We start from the raw sequence: 19,127 nt of genomic DNA, 5'->3' as shown, positions 1-19,127 counted from the left end.
AACCGCTTTTATTAGCAGATAAGCATATGAAAAGCATATGAAGAGAGGTTAGCAATTTTTCGGATTTCTTATTTCCATCACATGAATTTATCTTGAGTATCTTTAAAAGGTCTTTCTTATATATTAAGAATGCTTATCACAGCTATTTCTTGACTATTCAGAGGATATTTGTCTACTTTGTGAAATGTTAGCACACTTTTACCTTCTTTTTCCTTTTGCTGTACGCTTGTTTGGTTTGAGTGTATTAAATTCAAAATGAGAACATTCCCAGGTCTTCTCAGATCAGGGAATCCCTGAGGCAGACCAATTTTGAGCCAGTCTCAGGGCTATAGGGTAATTCAAAGCCAAACTAGGCCCATCTTGACCTAAACTGGGTGGACCTGCTCTAGAGAAGAAATGAAAGGATGAACATGCCAGAATGGTCCCACAGGTCTGTATGGCTCTTCTTATGGGGATGAATCAGTGTCAGGCCTGATAGGATCCTCAGCTGGATTAAAATAAAGCAATATCCCTTAGTCTGCCCTAATGCAGAATTCAAGTCAAGGCCACCTCAATTTGCCCTGGGATTCCATTAAAAGTCAATTATCCTGTTCTGTCCAAGTCTACAATGAACTAGATCTTACACTGACAGACCTCAAGAGGTCTTCAAAGTGAAGACTCTCCCAAGATAATGGAGCTTCTAAGAAAAGGTCTGAATGGTGTCTAGGAATACATTACAAAGATAGACTGCATGGGTTCTGAGTTGATCATTAAACAGGCTCTGATCTAGGTTTAGGTAATCATTTCACTAGCTGGGAGATGTATTACCCTAGACTTCGAACTAACTGACTTTAACCCAGTACACATGCCTTAATTATTACCTATTTGTTATGTAAAGACAAACTTTTCTGATCATAATTCATTTTCATCTCATGTACCAAAATAAGCTCCAGACAGACTAAAGATTTGCTCCAAAAATAAAAATCTATAAAAATACTAGAAGAAAATGTGGATGATTTCTTAATTTAACACTTCCTAGGTTTAAAAGCAATGGGGGTGGGGGGGGGAATTCCCTGGTGGTCCAGTGGTCAGGACTCAACAACTTTCACTGCCAAGGGCCCAGATTCAATCCCTTGTCGGGGAACTTAGATTCCACAAGCTGCGTGGCGTGGCCAAAAAAATAAATAAATAAAATAAAAATAAAATAAAAGCAACGGGGGGAAAGTGTCGTCAAATTTTATCTTCCCTCTTGATTCTTGACTACACTGAGAAATGAAGGGCTGGACTGAGTACACCTGGAGAAGCTGGCTGTACTGTTTGTTTAGAATACTCCCACTGAAGTATTGAATCAGTTGGTTGCCTTTCTACACACTAAAAACCCTTGGGGAAAAATGGGTCTATCTGTGAGATACTTAAGAGAGAGTTTCAAGATGTCGCAGTGTTCCCAGGAAGACAAAAAAAATATATCTTTGTTATATTAAGCCATTTCATTATTCATTATATTATTCACTCATGTATTAATTTCTATGCATATTTCTGTGATACTACTACTAGGGAACATATAAAATTTTTTTGATCAAAAGTGGTTAATAAATAAAATTTCATATGGTTCAACCTAGCATAATTGACTTTCTGAGCCTCTTGGAATCATCTAGAAAAAAAGATGATACAGAACAGGACCATCTCTACCAGTGCCAGTGTACAAAATCGACAGAGAAATTGGATTTCTGAAAATTTGGTTCTTGGAATTTTAAACCACCTAAGATGCTGATGCTTAGAAAGTCCTAAAGTTAATAAAACTTTATGGCGATATAAGGGACTTTAAAAAAGTATTTAAAAATAAAATAAAAGTAGTTAGAAATAAGACAAACCATTCAACTATAAACTAGAATATTGTAAAAGAAACAAAACTACTTAGTGTGATTTACACTGATTTAAATTTTGCTATTATAGTGAAAAGAGGTACACGGATGCATTTACTTTCAAGGAGGATATTCAATAAATCCGTAACTCAGCCTCGCTGTGCTTTTATGGGGAGTATAATAAATTGGTCACGCAAAGCACTACCGCTTGGGAACAACAGAGAAATATTAAATAATTATTTAGGAGTAGACCTTACCTATCTGATTTCTGCCTGAAGAATAAAACGCATTGACTACAGCTGCTCCGCTTATCCACCTACAGAAAACATAAGAACTTGTTACAAACGATACTGCATTATCTGATTTAATCTGCTCACCACAATAAAAGCATTATCACTGTTCCTAGATAAATCTTAACTTTCTGTTTGAAATATGATCAACAAATTAAAATTAGCTCACTAGGTGAGAGAGTTCATTGAAAGTATTTCCACTTCTTGAAATACAGGAATATATCCAGGTCTGCAATCTGTTTTTTAATTTGCATAAATTTTTAATGGAGGCAATTGACAGTACAAAACCCATTCTAATGTATCTCTCTGGAAACTGCAATGGATTAAAATTATATTGAAATGTGTTTACCTCCGTGTTCCTGATACTAGGTAAACTATGCCAACAATTCTGGAGCAGTTGACAGAATATCGAAATGCAGGTTGCTAAAATTTCAGAAGCTTTGTAAACTATGAATTAAATTTTTTTAAATTCATAGTTTACGAGGAGCCTTTTTGGGGACTAAGAGATCCCTTTGGCAGGTATTTAGTTTTGGGTAATGTGCCTCCTCTGATTATTGCCATTTAAAATTATTTCTTTAAAATACGGCATACCAGCTATGAGAGCAAAGGGATATTTTTGTATAATGACTGTAAAATGAAACTCAGGTGGTTCCTAAGTAGATGTGTCCGTGTATGCCATGAATTAGGCTCTACATTGAATCTAAAGATTTTATAAAATACAATTCCTGACTTTAGAAAACTCTAGTTGAGGAGATGATAAAGAGGCATAAATAACTATAATACAAGACAGAATGAGAAAAAAAACAACAACAACCCAGCCAGCATTAAGCTAAAGGATGGTGCCAGTGTTCCAATGTCTTTCTGCTCCGATGTTATGAAGACTGCACATCAATAATCACTGTTAAACACTTTTGTGCAACAGGAGTAATATTACCATCTTAATAGACTATTACACATATCCTCATATACTCATTGAAAAATGGGTACTGCTTGACTTCAGATACCTCCTTAAATGTCAGCACACATGCATACACTTAAGACAATCATATATTATTATCTAATGGCTGCATTGTAGTTATTCCACTTTTAGGGCAACAATTAGAATGGCAATTATTATCCTACTCATGGAAGGAGTTTATAGTAATTAGTGCAATGAGGTTAAATCAGAACTGTTTCCAGACCCTGCTTTGCAAGGTAAGCAATACAAAGTCAGCACCCCTAAATCAGCATTTTAGGTACAATTTCAATAACTACTGTCAGATTTCAGATGTGAGTCCTATTTTGATCTCTTAAAAATAACTCAGGGAGGGCCACATATAACAACTATCTGATAAATTCTAATTAAGCATGAATTCTGTCTCCAATAACATGACTAAGACATTCATATAAAGGATTTGGGACTTGAAAAGAAAATCCAGATAGAGTTTCTGTGAATTTTTCTTTAGGAAGAAAATAACTTTGAAGATGGAGGGTGTGGGTGGGGGGATAGTTGATCAATGTGTTTCTTCTTTGGTTTGATATTGTTGTTGTAAACAGAAAACATTTTCAGACAGGATGGTGTGACAGATAGCTCAGTCCTCCCTAATTTCATCACAGCTGAGTCATCAATATTTTAATTTCTTGCAGGTTGTTGATTATAAACATATAATTTTATTTATTTTAATTAAACTCTACCTTTTCCCACATGCTTTGTGGTGACTCACAACAAAAACATACACTTGTAATCCCAGGGGTGTTAGACTAAAATCTAGAGATCAGAAACTACATAGGACAGGTAGATTTTGTTTGTGTGATCCAAAAGATTATGAAAGAAAACATTTGTATAAATAAAACTCAGGATCAGGGAAAATGATGTATTAGGACTATGTTTATATATATTCACACAGTTATTATGACTCAAGTATGGTTCAAGGTTGTCTGGCAGGAGGGGCAAAATAGGAAATGTGCTCATACTACTCCTGAGGAGAAATGCTGTTCCTTGCAGTGACTTTAGAAAGATATTTCTGATGTGTCCTCAACATTCTGATAGTGTAGGAGAGCAAAACTTGCCACCCCCAAATGTCTCTTTGGTATGAGGATTATTTTGACCTGAAAACAAATCAAGGCTCAAAAGATTCAGGAAGAGACTTTGACCTGCCTCCTAACTGCCTAAAAACTTTTTAGATAGAGGTCCTGTTCCTGGAATAGAGCCATCACCAGAGGTAAGTTCAAAGAATATGGGCCAGGTGTGGTGGGAGAAACTTGACAGAGCCCAGAGATCAGAGTCCACTCTGTATTCCATTGTCTCAGCATGACCCAGAGAACAAGTGTTTACCAAACACTTGCTTTTCCATCTCCATGTGAATTGCCCTCCTCCCCTTTGAAGTCTCCAGCCACTACCCCAACCTCCTTTCGTATTTAGCTGAAGATGGTACCTAAGGTGAGGGATTCAGCCATCTTGGCAACTTACTCAGTTTTCCTGGGTCTCTCCCATATATACACGTTATTAAACTTTGTTTGACTTTTCTCCTGTTAATCTGTCTCATGTCAATTTAATTCTTAGACCAGCCAGAAGATCCTGGAGGGGTAGAGGAAAATTTCTTCCTCCCTGGTAATAGCAAATATGGCAGTAGATTTTATGCATAAACAGCTTATAATTATTAAAATTATTAAATTTCAATTGTTATAAAAATGAATTTAACATATTTTCAGGTCTCATTTGTTCAATTATGAACTTCTGATTTAGTGATGGTATACTCTGCATGGACTTTAATGGGTAATAACAAATAATATGCAAATTGCTGGTTCTGGACTCAGGCACAATGCTAATAATGAAATACAAAAGGTGCCAATTCAAAATGTTTTTGTTTTTTTTTAAATTATTATATTACAGAGGGAAGGAACTAGATACAGGAAACTAATGTTTCAGATAGCAACAGATCTCAGAAGTAGGACACAGATGAATGAAGTTTATATTACCCATCTCATGTTTATTGCTTTTGTAAAAATAAATGTCACACCTTTTGCTTTAGTGATTTTTCTGCTCTTCTGTTACATTACTTTGAGGGGGGTTAAGATTGCACTTTGATTAATGTTTGTAACTTTCCAGCAGGGAGGGTTTTTACATATTAAAATGTCCACTGTGAATTACACCTTCACGAAAATAGGTAGCTATTTATGACCACAGGACACTCAAATAAAATTAGAATTATGGTGGTTAGGTTCACAGAGCACTAGTGTGCAGTGTTTGCCTTTTCTTCCTTGAGATCTTTCACAGTGCATCCTCAGACTACCCCTGGGTAATTACCCAGATTCAAAAGTACAGGGCACTTTGTCCCTGGGAATGATCAGAACTTGAGGTACTGTGACTGGATCATTACATCTTAAAGTGATGATAACAGCTACAGACCCAATGTCTAATATTTGTAGTCAATCATGAAATATTTCACTATGTTACTATAAAAGCTAAATTAATAGGACAAAGAAAATATTTTTCAAAGTAAATGGTGATGTAACAAAATATGTAAGTTCTTTTGATTTGGATGCAGCCTCAAAGTTTCAGGAGAAGCTTTCATTTATGGAAAACAGACAAATCTGACCCTGAATAGCAGCACAGAAAAGAGAAATTGCACAACTAAAGAGAAAACCAAGTATCCACTAACATAATGGATAGTGCAGGTTATCTGAAGATACCTTTAAAGTATGGAGGCCAGACACGAGCATCTCCTACAGCAGGTATTGAACCTGAGAGATGGAGTAGATATCACCCTGTTTTTTGAATTCTCTTCCTGCCTCCGGTATGTGTGTAGGAGTATGGATGGGTGTGTGTGGTATAAAGTGAAGGGTGGGGAAGCAAGAAGTAAGCAAACTTTATTTTAAATTTCTGAGACATAATTTTGTCAGGTAATCTTATTCTTGTTTTGGGGCACTTACAGTAGGACAACTAACAATGTAGCTGGGAAATATGAATGATACACCCTTGAGAGGGGGACCAGGTGTGTTTCTCTTCTATCTCTTATTACCCTGAAGAACCTAAGTGGTGATGAGATGAAAGAACAGAGACATCGCTTTTACTGCAGGGAAGAAAAGCAGAAGTCTACAGACTGATCCTATAGCCTTATGGATATAATAAACCCACTGGATTGCAAAGGCACCTGGAATAAAACTTCTTTTGCTCACTCATGTGCAACTTAAAAAATTTAAGCAACAAAATCATTAATGCCCCTTTCCCTGAAAGCATTCAATTTCTTAGCATCTTGTGGCCTTGAAGCAACTCCTTTGAAATCAGCAGTACAATACATTGGTTTTCTCTGTCTTCCTCAAGTACTTCTGGAAAGGAGAATTCTCATTTTGTAATTGCAGTTGCCACTGTAATGCTTTACATTTATTAATATTCCCTCATCAAAACTGCAAGCTTTTCTATATATTTTCATTCACCTTTCACACCATACAAATAAGATAGATGACACCTCCAATTTTCAGGTGTAGAAACTAAGGTACATCATAGCTCAAACTCTTTTTCCTATTTACAGATTTAGCAATACAACTGGGAAAAGGCTATATAAACTAGGGAGAAAGAGGACCCTCTCATCTTCCAATCAAATCCCCTACTTCTAACATGTTGATCTGCATCACATATACAATTTCATCACAAAAATGAATGCCATTTCCTTGCCATCCTCTTTTAAAATGAAAGTGCTCATTTTTAGACTGCTTCACATTTAGGGCTGCCCCTTTCCCTAAGAAGCTTTAGGATGGTGGCCTCTGTGTCACCCTGAAGTCTCCTCATGGCCAGATCTTAACAACAATAGCTACTGTTTAATGAACACCTAAGTTACGTGGCAAGCACATTACACAACACAACGACCCACAAGGCAAAAGTAAATGCTATTATCCTCAGTTTATAAAGGAATCATTGAGGCTCAGAGGTATTATGTAGGTTGTCTAAGTTCACACAGCGAATAAGTGGCAGAGGAAGAATCTTACCTCAGGACTGCGCACTCCCTCTAGCCCCCACCTCCCATCACCGCCCCGACTCCAGAGCACAAGCTCTTTCCACTGCTGCCTAAGGTACAATATTTTACCCAAAGGCAAAAGCACGGTAGGACCAAAGAGCCTATTCCACTGTTCACTGTAGTTGCATAAGAGTTGTTTACATGACTGAAGTACTCTGAGTGACTCACCTGATCCTCTGAGAGGTGAGAGCCAGGACTCCTATGCTGACATGACATTGGGAGAATCCACTTCTCTTTCAACAGAAAGCAACACAAATCACTGCTCTAATTTTCTTCCTAGAAGTCATCAGTTGGTTGTGTGTGGTTCTAAGTTTGGCAGCAAGACTCCATCTTTTTAGTCTTCAATAACTCTATATGTGTGTACATGCACACACGTGTGCCCTCATGTGGGTCACGGGCCAAATTCAGAGAAATGCCCAATTTGGAACATATATGAGTGGGTGGATTTTTTCTGTCAGAATTTTCTTTTGGTACTTGTTCTCCTGGTTAAGAATAACCTTGCGATCTTTCAGGCAAGAATTGAAAGCTCTTACATCCTGTATAACTCTTAGCAATGATATAACGTGATGTTATAAGTCCATTGTTGTCTAGCTCATTAGATAGTGACTCCATGAAGGCAGGGGTGTTCCATGTTTTGTTCTTTTCTAAAATTTTGGTAAGAACACTCACCATGAGGTCTATCCTCTTGACACATTTTAAGTGTACAATACATTATTGTTGACTTTAGGTACGATGCTATATACCTTATTAATCTTGCTCAACTGAATTTTTATGCCTGTTGATGAACAACTCCTCATTTCCTCTTCCCCTCAGCTCCCGGTAATCATGATTCTCTCCTTTGATTTTACAAATTTGGCTATTTTAGACACCTCATATAAGTGGAATCGTGCAGTATTTATTTTTCTGTGTCTGGCTTATTTCACTTAGCATAATGTTCTTAAGTTCATCCATGTTGTTGCATACTGCAGAATCTCCTTCTTAAAGGCTGAGTAGTATTCCATTTCATATACAGACCACATTTTCTTTCACCTTTCATCTGTCAATGGAAACAAGCTGTTGCCACATCCTAGCTAACGTGAATGGTGCTGCGATGAACATGGGAGTGCTAATATCTCTCTGAGATCCTGATTTCAATTATTTTGGCTATATGCCCAGAAGTGGGATTACTGGGTCATGTGGTTCTATATCTAATTTTTTGAAGAACCTCCATATTGTTCTCCATAGCTACTGCACCCTTTTGTATTCCAACCATATGTGCAAGGGTTCAAATTTCTCCATATCATCACCAACACTTTTTGTCTTTTTTTTTAAAAAAAAAACAATATGCAATCCTAACGGCAGTGATGTGATAACTCATTGGGGTTTTGATTTGCACTTTCTTGATGATTAGTGATGTTGAACATCTTTTCATATACCTGGTGGCCATTTGTATGTCTTCTTTGGAGAAACGCCTATTCAAATTCTTAGCTCATTTTCCAATTGGGTTATTAGTTTTTTTGCTATTGAATTGTAGGAGTGACATATATTTTGGAGATTAACCCCTTACCAGATATGTGATTTGCAAATATTTTCTACCATTCCTTAGGTTGCCTTTTCATTTCTTCTACTATGCAGAAGCTTTTAATCTCAATGTAGTCCCAACTGTGTATTTCATGTTTTGTTCTTTATAGTATCTCTAGGGCTTAGCACAGTGTTGGGAACATGATAGGCACTCAACACATATTTGGCTCTTGGCATATCAGTGGGTCCTTCCAAGCCCCAAGAGTACTGACCCTTCTCATCCTTGGGACCCTGGGAGGGTGGAGGGCACTAAGCCTAGGTGTTATGCAGGCTGTAGAGAGCCATGGAAACTGAAAGTCATGTACTATCTGGCCATTGCCCCCTCAAGAGGGTTCACTGGTATAAAGTTCTAGATTTCTTTTGCAAAGTTCTCCCTGTTTAAACCTTTTAACTTTTATCTTCCCTCCCTACCTCTTCTTCCCCCTCTGAAAACAAAACCCTGCTTGGGTGCTAATTAAAATACAGAAATGGTTTTACTGGTAAAATGTATTTTGCTTATAACCCAAAAACATGTTGAAAAATTGCGTAGTGTGTTGGCCTAATGGGAATCTAAAAGATGGAACTCTAACATTTTAATCTATTATAATATGTGTAGAACATGGGCACACCAGGGCAGATACTGCCATAGGGAATTAGACTGACTTGTCCAAGTTTAGTTTATCTGTTATTCTGTCTTTCTGGCTGAGTAGTACTTGATGAGCCGAATAATCTGTTTTGTGTATCTTCCCCATACATCTACATCATGGAGAGTCACTTGTGTCCCAAGTCTCCAGCAGTCTGCGTGCCCACCGTGGACAGGTCCTATCAACTCTCCACCTGTGTGCCATCTCATTTACCCACATAAGTGCTCTATAACTATTCTTCTTTAAGTTCAATGATACACACTTAGTTACAAGATTGAGTCTAGAAACATTAGTGAAGGGTAAATATCAGAAGAGATATTTTAGAAAGAAGTGAGGTACTTCCCTACCTCCCAAGAATATGTTGTTTTTCTCTTGGGTCACTTGATGTGGAGAAGCCAGGGAGTAAAACATCCTGGCTCTTGTCAAAACTTCACAGTAAGGGCCATAAAATTTTAGTGCTGGAAAGAACCTTAGAGATGTTATGAAGTCTAAATCAACCCGCTCATGTTATAAATAAGGAAACTTCATGGCTTTTAAAAGGCCATAGATAGTAACTGGCAGAACTGAGACACGAAAAAGTGATAGTAAGTCACGGCAGTGGCAAAACTATGCTGGTACCAGCCACCCTGCTATTTTTGGTGGTGTTGGCCTTTCAGGAAGAGCCACATAAAGCCACAGCTGTTGGGCTGCCAACCTCAGTACCACCACTCATTTCAGGGGCTTGCAAACATTCAATTAGCCCAGATTAGAAAAGACAGCAGACTTGAAGCAATGAAGAAGACAGAAATGAACCAACCATTTTGTCTGGTTTTGTTTTAAGTGAATCCTCTGTTCACCTCAATATTAATTTAAATGCTGACATGTTGTTTCCAGAGAAACAACAATTAATAAAACAACAATTAGTTGTTTTACTAATAAGTAAAGGTTTAATTGTGGTTTAAAAAACAGTGCTATCTTAGCACTTTGTTGTCTTGTAATAGCACCAACCAACACTGCTTTCTATCAGCTTTCATTGCTGCTCACCTGCCTCTTCTACTAGATTACAGGCTATGAGTCTTACTCATTACTTTATCCTCTTTATCCTTACTCATTACTTTACTGTGCTATATCCTTAGCACAGTGCTTTGCACACTGTAGCTGCTGGATAAAGTGTTTATTGAGCTGGCTGCTGTTAATGTCAGCTTGTTTTTATTTTGATGTACAACAGCAGGAAAGAAGCAGCAATGAAATAAGTCTTCATAGTTTACAAAATGCAACTCCACATGCTCAATGGTCATAATTTACAAACACTGGCACTATCTGTCCCAATTACATTACAGAAAATTCTGTCCTGAGAAACTAACAAGATAATATCAAGTCTAAAAATAAGAAAAGGAATTCATTTTATTTTGTTCCCGTACATTGTTTCTTTTCAGAGGTTTACGTTTGTTCCATGGAGTCTAAGTGAATAATCATGTTACTGGAAGTAAATCATTTTAGATATATCACTAAGTAATTTTGCCAATGGATATTACAGTCTCAATTTAACATTATTACTATTTGATAACATGATGTGTTTGAAACTCTTTACAAACTGTCATTAAGTCCCCAGAGAACATGATGTCTGAGATAATTTTGGAAACACAAGCTAGGCACTCAGAAACCAAATGAGCCAAGAGCCTTTTAAATTTAAACCTTTGTCCTTTGCAGTTGCCAGGGGCTCAAATGGGCAGAAGTCCTTTTAGCCAGATGATTAACTCAGGCATATCACATGTAGACTTCCTGACCTCCTTAATGTTTTGAATTTTTAAGCAGAGAGAACAGCAGAGATCATGTTGGACATCTTCACCAACAATGATGGCGAAATGCTTGGATGTGTCAATATTTACTTTAGTGGCTGAGTTCACTTTGTAAGCATTATTACAAACTGGCAATTTTATCAATCATTCACTCCATCATCACTGAGGAAAGGTCGACGTTCTGCTCATCAATGTTCAATCTCTGGTGACATAAATACACTGTTTCTGCTTTCAACAAGGCCTAGTCCAGCTAAATGTAATCAGATGTACTGGTGCTGTGACTAAAATGTGTGTAAGGGATAGCACAGGGACAAGATGAACAGGATCATGTAAGGGGGTGCTATGAGTAAGGAGATAACGCTCAAGTTGAATCACACCATGTGTTGGTTTCTGTTAAATGAACAGGGCAGAAAGGGTGGCCCTGGTAAGGGATAAGGAGGAGGAAGAGATGCAGCGATGACTTTACAGTAATTCCTACAGGTGGAGATTTGGGGCAATGCTGTGGGGTAGCGTGACTCTAAAGGAATTCTGGAGTGCTGTTACAGGGAGGTACGCAGAGCCCTGTACACGCTTCATGAGATGGGCAAAACAAACATATGGAAAGGTTTTCATCAGAAAATGACATGACTCAATTTGTGTCCTTAAAAGCTCTCTAAGGCAGTAGCACAGAGAGTTAGCTGAAGGACTGTGAGATGATTGATGATAAGATTAGGAAAATATTATCATCACTCTGGTGAACAATGAGAAATGTCTGAATTAGGGCATGACAATGGAGGTGGTTCAGATGGAGATCCACACCCCCTCATGCCTATAAAATATTTAACTAGCAGTTGGTGGATGTAAACTTTTTTTTTTTTTTTTTTGGATGGGATTTGAAGTAGGTATCACTGTAGATATCAGATATGATAGAAAGGTATTGGTCTAGGATGATAAACCCCTGGTTTCTGTCTTGGTAGCAATAAGATAGAAGTTGGAAACTAGGGGGATCAAGGGAGAAATATGATAAGTTTTTTCTCAAAAAGGCAAATGCTGTGTTTGTAGGGTCAACGGAACACCTGCATGGAGATGTTTCATCGACAGCTAGACATTTGGATCTGGAGTGCAGCAAACAGACCTGGGCCAGATACACGTATTCAGTGGTCATAATGGTAGTAGAAGATGCAAATAAGTATACGAGTTTGCCCGGTGAGAGCATGTGGAGTGAGAAAAGGAAAAAGTCCTGAAGTTTACTATTTGGCTAATTGACTGAATTTATTTAAATTAATTGCTGCCTTGAAAATTTAATGCATCATCATTTCTCTATAATACCCTACAATATAACCCTACTATAATCAATAGCTTTTCTCATCTCTGCTTCATCTTCTGTGGATATGGACACCTGTTTGTCCTGCAAGACCCTAGGAGTGAGGACTTGAGCATCTGAAAATGTAATTCTCTGAGTTAACTGCAGGTTACATGAATAAAGTAGAAGCAGTAGATGTTATCTGCCTGAACATACACAGTGAGGACTTGAACTTGATGCTATATAAAAAAGGAAAGAAAACATAGTGACTTTATTGCTATTAAGCAGGTTCAAGTTAAGTCAAAAACTTTCACTATAAGAAAACTCAATAAAATAGGAAGAACTTTTATTATGCTGTAATCTACAGGGTACAGTCCTAATGATTTAATGCAATCACTGTCAAAAGTACTTCCAATATTTTGGAAGACAAACACTACATTTTAAAGCTAAATTGCCAAATTAAAGACATCACCTTGTAAAAAAATTTCACAAAATTCAATATAAGCAAGTATGAGTCAACACAAAAAGGAACAAACACTAACGCAGGGGTTCTGACTTGAGAAGGGGGCGTGGGACTTAAAAAGAATACCAATACCTGGGTCCCCACCTACAGGTATGTACATCACAATCTAGGGTGGTGTAGAGCTGGGGAATCAGTATTATTTCTTGTTTTTTTAAACTTTATTTAATTTATTTTTTATACAGCAGGTTCTTATTAGTTATCTATTTTATACATATTAGTGTATATATGTCAATCCTAACCTCCCAATTCATCCCACCACACCCCCGGCCCGCCACTTTCCCCCCTTGCTGTCCATATGTTTGTTCTCTACATGTGTGTCTCTGTTTCTGCCCCAGGTGACTCTAAAGTGCAGCCTGAGTTTTGAACCCTTGTACTCAGCATACAGGTAGAAGATGGGGAAGGAAAGAAAAACTAGCGTGGTATGACAGAGAAGACCTTATACATCATATTGCACTTGTGATTAACAGTCAGAAGCTCATAGAAAGGATCCAAAAAGTACTACTGAGCTATGCATGCTACTGAGCAAATATTCATTCAAATATTATATACAATTGTCACTTTCGATTATCTATAGTAAAGAGAAAAAGACTCAGAGAAAGTCAACACATACGATAAAAAGGAATGAAAACTGCACACCATATTACAAAATGATTATGGAGCTGGGACTGTATTAACTTCTAAAGAAAACATCAAGCAATAATTCAACAACTATTTTTAAAATTATGAAGAAATCTTCTGGTGTCAGGTGGGTGCAGGTTATATTAGCTATTTTCAGAAAGAATATTCGATGATATTTGTATGTAGATATTTTACTCAGTGCTAACAACCATTAAGTGTAACTATATGTAGTTTTAAAGAAATAAAAATATTCAGACTTATAAGGATTCTCAGATTATAAATTTTCCCACAGGATACTATTTTTGATGACTTTTTGTTTGTTTCTAGAGATAGGACTGATAACCGATTATAACACAAACCATATGTGCTCATTCTCCATCTTTCTTTCCCACCTGGGACACTAAACATTCTGTGACATTTGCTGTCTCATTTTTAGCACCAGACAATATAACATTTGCTCCAGTGTAAACACAGAGGTCAGCAAAAGAAATCAATCTCTTTCTCAGGGTACCTTAAGGGCTCAAAATGTCGTACAGGGATTGAAATAAACCGGCATTTCCATATTAGGAATTTTGTCCAACCTGGATTTGGTTTACTAATAGAAGAGTCCTGTTATCAAATAGTCCTTCTGCACTTTGTACCTTTCTTGGCACATTTTCCTCCTGGTGATACAGTTTATTATAACATGTCTTTCATACCCTCTGCTGCTGTAATGTAATGTAATACAATCAAAGTTCACCTTTGATTCTCCCAGTTCCCAATGACACCTGGACTTGGTATGGTATTGTGTCAGTTACCACAAAAATCAAACTAGTATATTTACTTTTCACTTGCTCACTCATTCATTAATTTAGTTTTAACTGAAAACCTCCTATGTGTTCAGCACTGTGCTGAATGGTCCCTTGCTCTCTAGGAGCTAAAAGCACAAGCAGTTCTAGGGATTTAAGTGCGTAAACACTTATGTTGATAAATATGTTAGACACATCCATTTAACTGAAAAATGAACATTAAACTAATAGTTACTACAATGTACTAATGCCACTAGTAAGCAGAGATTAAGAGCATTTGAAAACTACGAATGAGAGTGATTCCTGATATCTCTATATTTGGCTACCACAAGGTTGACAGAAGTGTTACCTGGAGCAATCTAGGAAGGGCATGGAGCTACAGGATGATGGACCGATAGAAAACAGGTGGGGCTGAGGGCAGATGATAATGCGTGTACAGTAATACAGCCTCAGAGAAGGCTTGCAGGAGCTATGGATTACTTAGGCTAAGGTGTTCTTGAGAGCCCTGTCCACAAACAAATTAAAGGGGACAGACAATCATATGAGAAGAAACCGAAGGTAGTCTAAGGACACCTTAATGAAAAAAGTTTAAATTTTGATTAAATCCCTGACTCATCTTTGGTACATTCTTAGATGCTCTTGAAAGTACTCGATAGAAAGAGAACGTGACACCTTGTAACATTATCCTAAGCCAGGTTCTTTCTCTTAATCCGACAAAGGCCCTCTTCTGAATGAACATATTTTTAGAAAAAACTGGAATATACATACTCATCCTTGTCCACCTTTTCTCGAAGCTTCTTTAGCTGTTTATTTTGGCTGAACTTCAAGTTTTGAATTATGTTCTCAAAGTATTCGTCTTCCCTGTAGCTCAACTATAGTAATTTAAAAGATTTGGGGAAAAATATTAAAACCGCTATCTTCAAAGTTTTTGCTAAATAACATTAAGAGATATTTTCTTACAATCTATCACTTAATAAAGTTAACAGAGAACATCAAAACTTGCCAAAGAAAAGTTAAGTTCCAACCAGCTTAGTTCTATATTACAGATCACTGCTGCGCTGGCTGAATCACTACTTCAGTCTATTCTTTTGTAATTAATCAAATGAAACTAAATGTCAAACAAGCTTTTCTATATTGATATTAATCCTTACAGGAAGACAAGATAAAAGCATTCATATTTAGTACCTACTATGTTATAAGAACTTCATATATCACATTTTTTAATCCCCATAATAAGCTGATGAAGATGGGCTGTTACCAGCATTTTAAAGCTGAGGAGACTGAAGCACAATTAAGTCACTTGCCCAAGTTAATGAGTGATGGAGCTGAGATTTGAATACCTAGGAGTCTGACTTTGAGCTTATGCTCTTAGCCAGCTAGTGAGAGGTGTAGCTGAGATCTGAACCCAAGCAATTCAGCGGTGAGACTATGTGCTCAGCCACTAGACTCCTGCCACAAGGGCCCCGGGGACTCACATGCTACAGCCAGCTCATTTTATAAAAAGTCAAGCTTTTCTGCAAATGGAAAAAGAAAAGAGGACACTGTGCCTTGCAAACTCCCATGTTACGCTAGTAATCAACAGATTAGGAATCGCTGTCATCCCCAGATCTAGGCAAGGGTCACCTTGTCACCAGGGTTTCAAGTAGTTGTGGTGACTGCAAGGTTAACGACAGGACCTTTAGCTGAGTCTGAAATCAATACTGTAGTGACTTCAATCAACTCTGTTTTCTTTTCATTGTTACATTACCAAAGGGGAATAAAATAGTTCCCCATTCTCAAATAGTAGATTTTTTTTCAAATAGAGAAGGCATGACTTGGTTTACCCAGTGGAGGAATAATTAGAAAGTGGAAGGAAAGCTGAAGATTTGACTTTCAGGCGTGTATAAAATGAGATAAGAAGCCTGAGGGCTGCCTGTTCATCACTTAAATGTCTATGTCTTAACGCTCTTTAAAAAACACCAGATTTTTATCACTAATCTTAAAATGGAATATATGGAAAGCAAAATAACAAAACCAAATACAGACCAGCCCATGAAACAATAGGTTAAAATTAAAACAAACATAGTTCTGGCTTCAGTGTTAAAGGCTTAATATCAATATAATAAGACCTCTGGGTGTAGGCTATTTCACATAATTTCTGGCCCTCATAGCTAGAAATGACATTGCCACCAGCCCCAGGCATCATCAGTGCAGTCTTTATAAAGACTTACCTCAAGGTATTCATTATTCAGTTTGTTGTCATTTGAAATAATGTCATCAGGATAGCCGATCCTTTCTTTAATTGCTAAGGCCTATGAAAATTAGAATATTGAATGTGAGCATGATTATGAACTTCCAAATGCGAACTTCATAATTTGCCCTTGACAGCAGCTGAATAACCTGATCCATACTGTTTACAAGACGAGTGTCTGACAACGTTTAAACAGAGATCTTTGCATTGGCTTTTTCCTGGAGTTCAAAATAAACAAAAAATAGTTCTGAAATTTAGCTTCTAATACCCTATTCTCATAGGCTACAGCTTTCCCAAGAAAACCAAAATGAAAACTGACAAGTCATTGTTCCACATGTATTGTACTTTTATGAACTTTTTCTCTGAAAGGCTTTTTTCTTCAATTTTACAGGAGGGGTAATATTTAGAACTGCCATTCTAGCAGCTTATAATTATCTTTCCACTTCACTGATTTGGCTGAGAAAACAGATGTGGGCTTACAGGTTTAATGCTAATATTCTTCCTAAGTATTGGTTCCTGGAGTTTTTATGTTCTCCTTTGGTCTCCAGAGCTAGTGTACCTAACTTCCCACAGTTAAATGAATGACATTAGTTAAACAAGTAGAAAACAGCGTTTTCCTTGTTATACCATCTCATATTTACCACTACCTTACTACTATTTCTATTATTTTAAAATTGTTTACTTATTGTAATTATTTCATCAGTAGCACTTATTTACTACTTGCTATTCCTATTTCTATTTCTCTCATTTTTCTCAAAGATAGTTGACTTTTGATTTTATCATATCACATTGCTCTTAAATAATTTAACTAATTTAATATTTTCATGGGATATTAAGCTTGCATCTCTGAATTATTTGTTTTACCATCAAATGGATGTGGTTTTGTTACAAATCTGTTTTATAAGCTTAGGATTTCCCCAGTGGATCAGACAGATGTGTCACTAAATCAGTTTGGCCAAGCCCATTTCCTTTCCATACTATCAGCCCATAACGAATCATCTCCCTCTCAATGGCACTTTATTTTCTAGAAGATATTTCCCCAAAAGGTGTTCTAAGGGATACAAAATCTACAGAAATAGGAGGTACTACATGAAAAGGATACATTGTCAAATATTTGGGGTAAATACTGTGACAAAAACGTTAAGCAGGCTTCTTCATTGAAAGACTACTTAGAGTTTAAAATTAAGTAATTGTAAGTGTCCAATGGGATGAATTAATTTGTCTATTTATTCATTCAATTTGTCTTCAAGGGTATACAACAAGCCAGGTACTTTGTAAGAGGCTGAGGATACAATGCTAGGCAAAAATTTCTACCCCTGGAGAGTTTACTATAAAGGTCAATGGCAGGCAATAAAATGAATATTAGCTCTCAAGTGTGATGTATGGTGCCATAAGATCACACCCTACAGGTATATAACGTAGTCGAGGGTGGGATCAGGGAAGCCTTCCTGCAGGAAATGTTTCCCAAACTCTTTATGACCATGGGAATCTTTCATAGAGCTACTTGGCAGGTCCAGAGTTTCATGACACCACCTTGGGAAATGATTACCTAGAACAATTTGATTGGCTACCATCAAATAGTACCATGTTGTGATAGCTAGAACATGAAAGCAGCAAATCCAGCCTGAACTTCTGAGGACCTACAGAATGATGGAAAGACAGCTATATTGGGGTGCCAAATTCTAGACCTGACCCACTCAGGGCTCTGTGATAGCTGAAAAAGATAATCCTTCCACGTGATCTAATCCTGAAAGAGAACTAGACTACAGTTTGATTCTCTTATTATAATAGATTTATGGACTCTTTCTGTGTTAGTTCAAAGAATGGTCTGTTCTTCCTGTTACCCTAACTACAGAGGAATAATCAGGCTGCATGTGAATACTGCTCATAAACACATACAGTTTTCACTGGACATGTTCCTTTTAGGTTTATATAGTTATCAACACAATGGCATAGTAAATTTAAACCTGAGATTTCCTTAGACATCTCACTTTTATTCTAATGCAAGATACTAAGAGTCCCAATAAAAAGTGCACAATGGGGGTAAATAAGAATAGTTATAAAAAGCTCCTTCAACATCCCTCTAACTGTAGGTCACCTTATAGTACTCAAATAATGCACTACCTCACATTTGCTTGAATAGAAATTTAGTATTTTTCTCCCTAGGTCATTTTAAAAAAAAAACTAAATAGTGCATGCTTAAAAAAAAATTTAGCTAGAAATTTACATTAAAGATTAGGGGATATTTTTAGATATTGGTAGAGGTCTTTTAAATATTTTTCATAAAAGGAGGAAAAATATGAACCACTGATAATATCTTTTAATGCTTTCTTGTTCACACAAGATTTTCCTCTTGTTTTGTGAAGACTTCCTTTAAAAAAAAAAAAAGGAAAACTGGAGATCTTTCAAAGTTTTGAGCCAAAGATGGAGAGTAAGAGCTAGTTACAAAGAGATAATAAAAGATGAAAATCATAGGAAAAAAAATCTTCATCCATGAAAAGTCTTCCTGGACACATTACATCTTGAAGGAGCTTGCTTTTATTTTACGCAATCTTTGAATACTATGTTTTCCCCAAATTTCTTAAAAGCTAATCTTATAG

At 36.9% G+C, this 19,127-nt stretch overlaps 1 protein-coding gene across 6 annotated transcripts in view; it reads right to left on the bottom strand.

Moving 5' to 3' along the window:
• MME (membrane metalloendopeptidase) overlaps nucleotides 1-19,127 on the bottom strand; it is a 91,425-nt gene that overhangs the window by 21,283 nt on the left and 51,015 nt on the right. For all 6 annotated transcript variants that reach the window (XM_007471995.1, XM_007471994.1, XM_007471996.1 and 3 more), the window contains exons 15-17: nucleotides 16,508-16,588; nucleotides 15,066-15,169; nucleotides 2,099-2,157 (exon numbers count right to left, since the gene is read on the bottom strand). In XM_007471995.1, coding sequence (XP_007472057.1) covers nucleotides 2,099-2,157; nucleotides 15,066-15,169; nucleotides 16,508-16,588 — 244 coding nt within the window. The remainder of the gene's footprint in view (nucleotides 1-2,098; nucleotides 2,158-15,065; nucleotides 15,170-16,507; nucleotides 16,589-19,127) is intronic.

The sequence above is a fragment of the Lipotes vexillifer genome, unplaced genomic scaffold (assembly GCF_000442215.2).
Source record: "Lipotes vexillifer unplaced genomic scaffold, Lipotes_vexillifer_v1.1 scaffold46, whole genome shotgun sequence".
NCBI classification, from domain to species: domain Eukaryota; kingdom Metazoa; phylum Chordata; class Mammalia; order Artiodactyla; family Lipotidae; genus Lipotes; species Lipotes vexillifer.
This window is presented reverse-complemented; position numbering and strand designations above follow the sequence as displayed.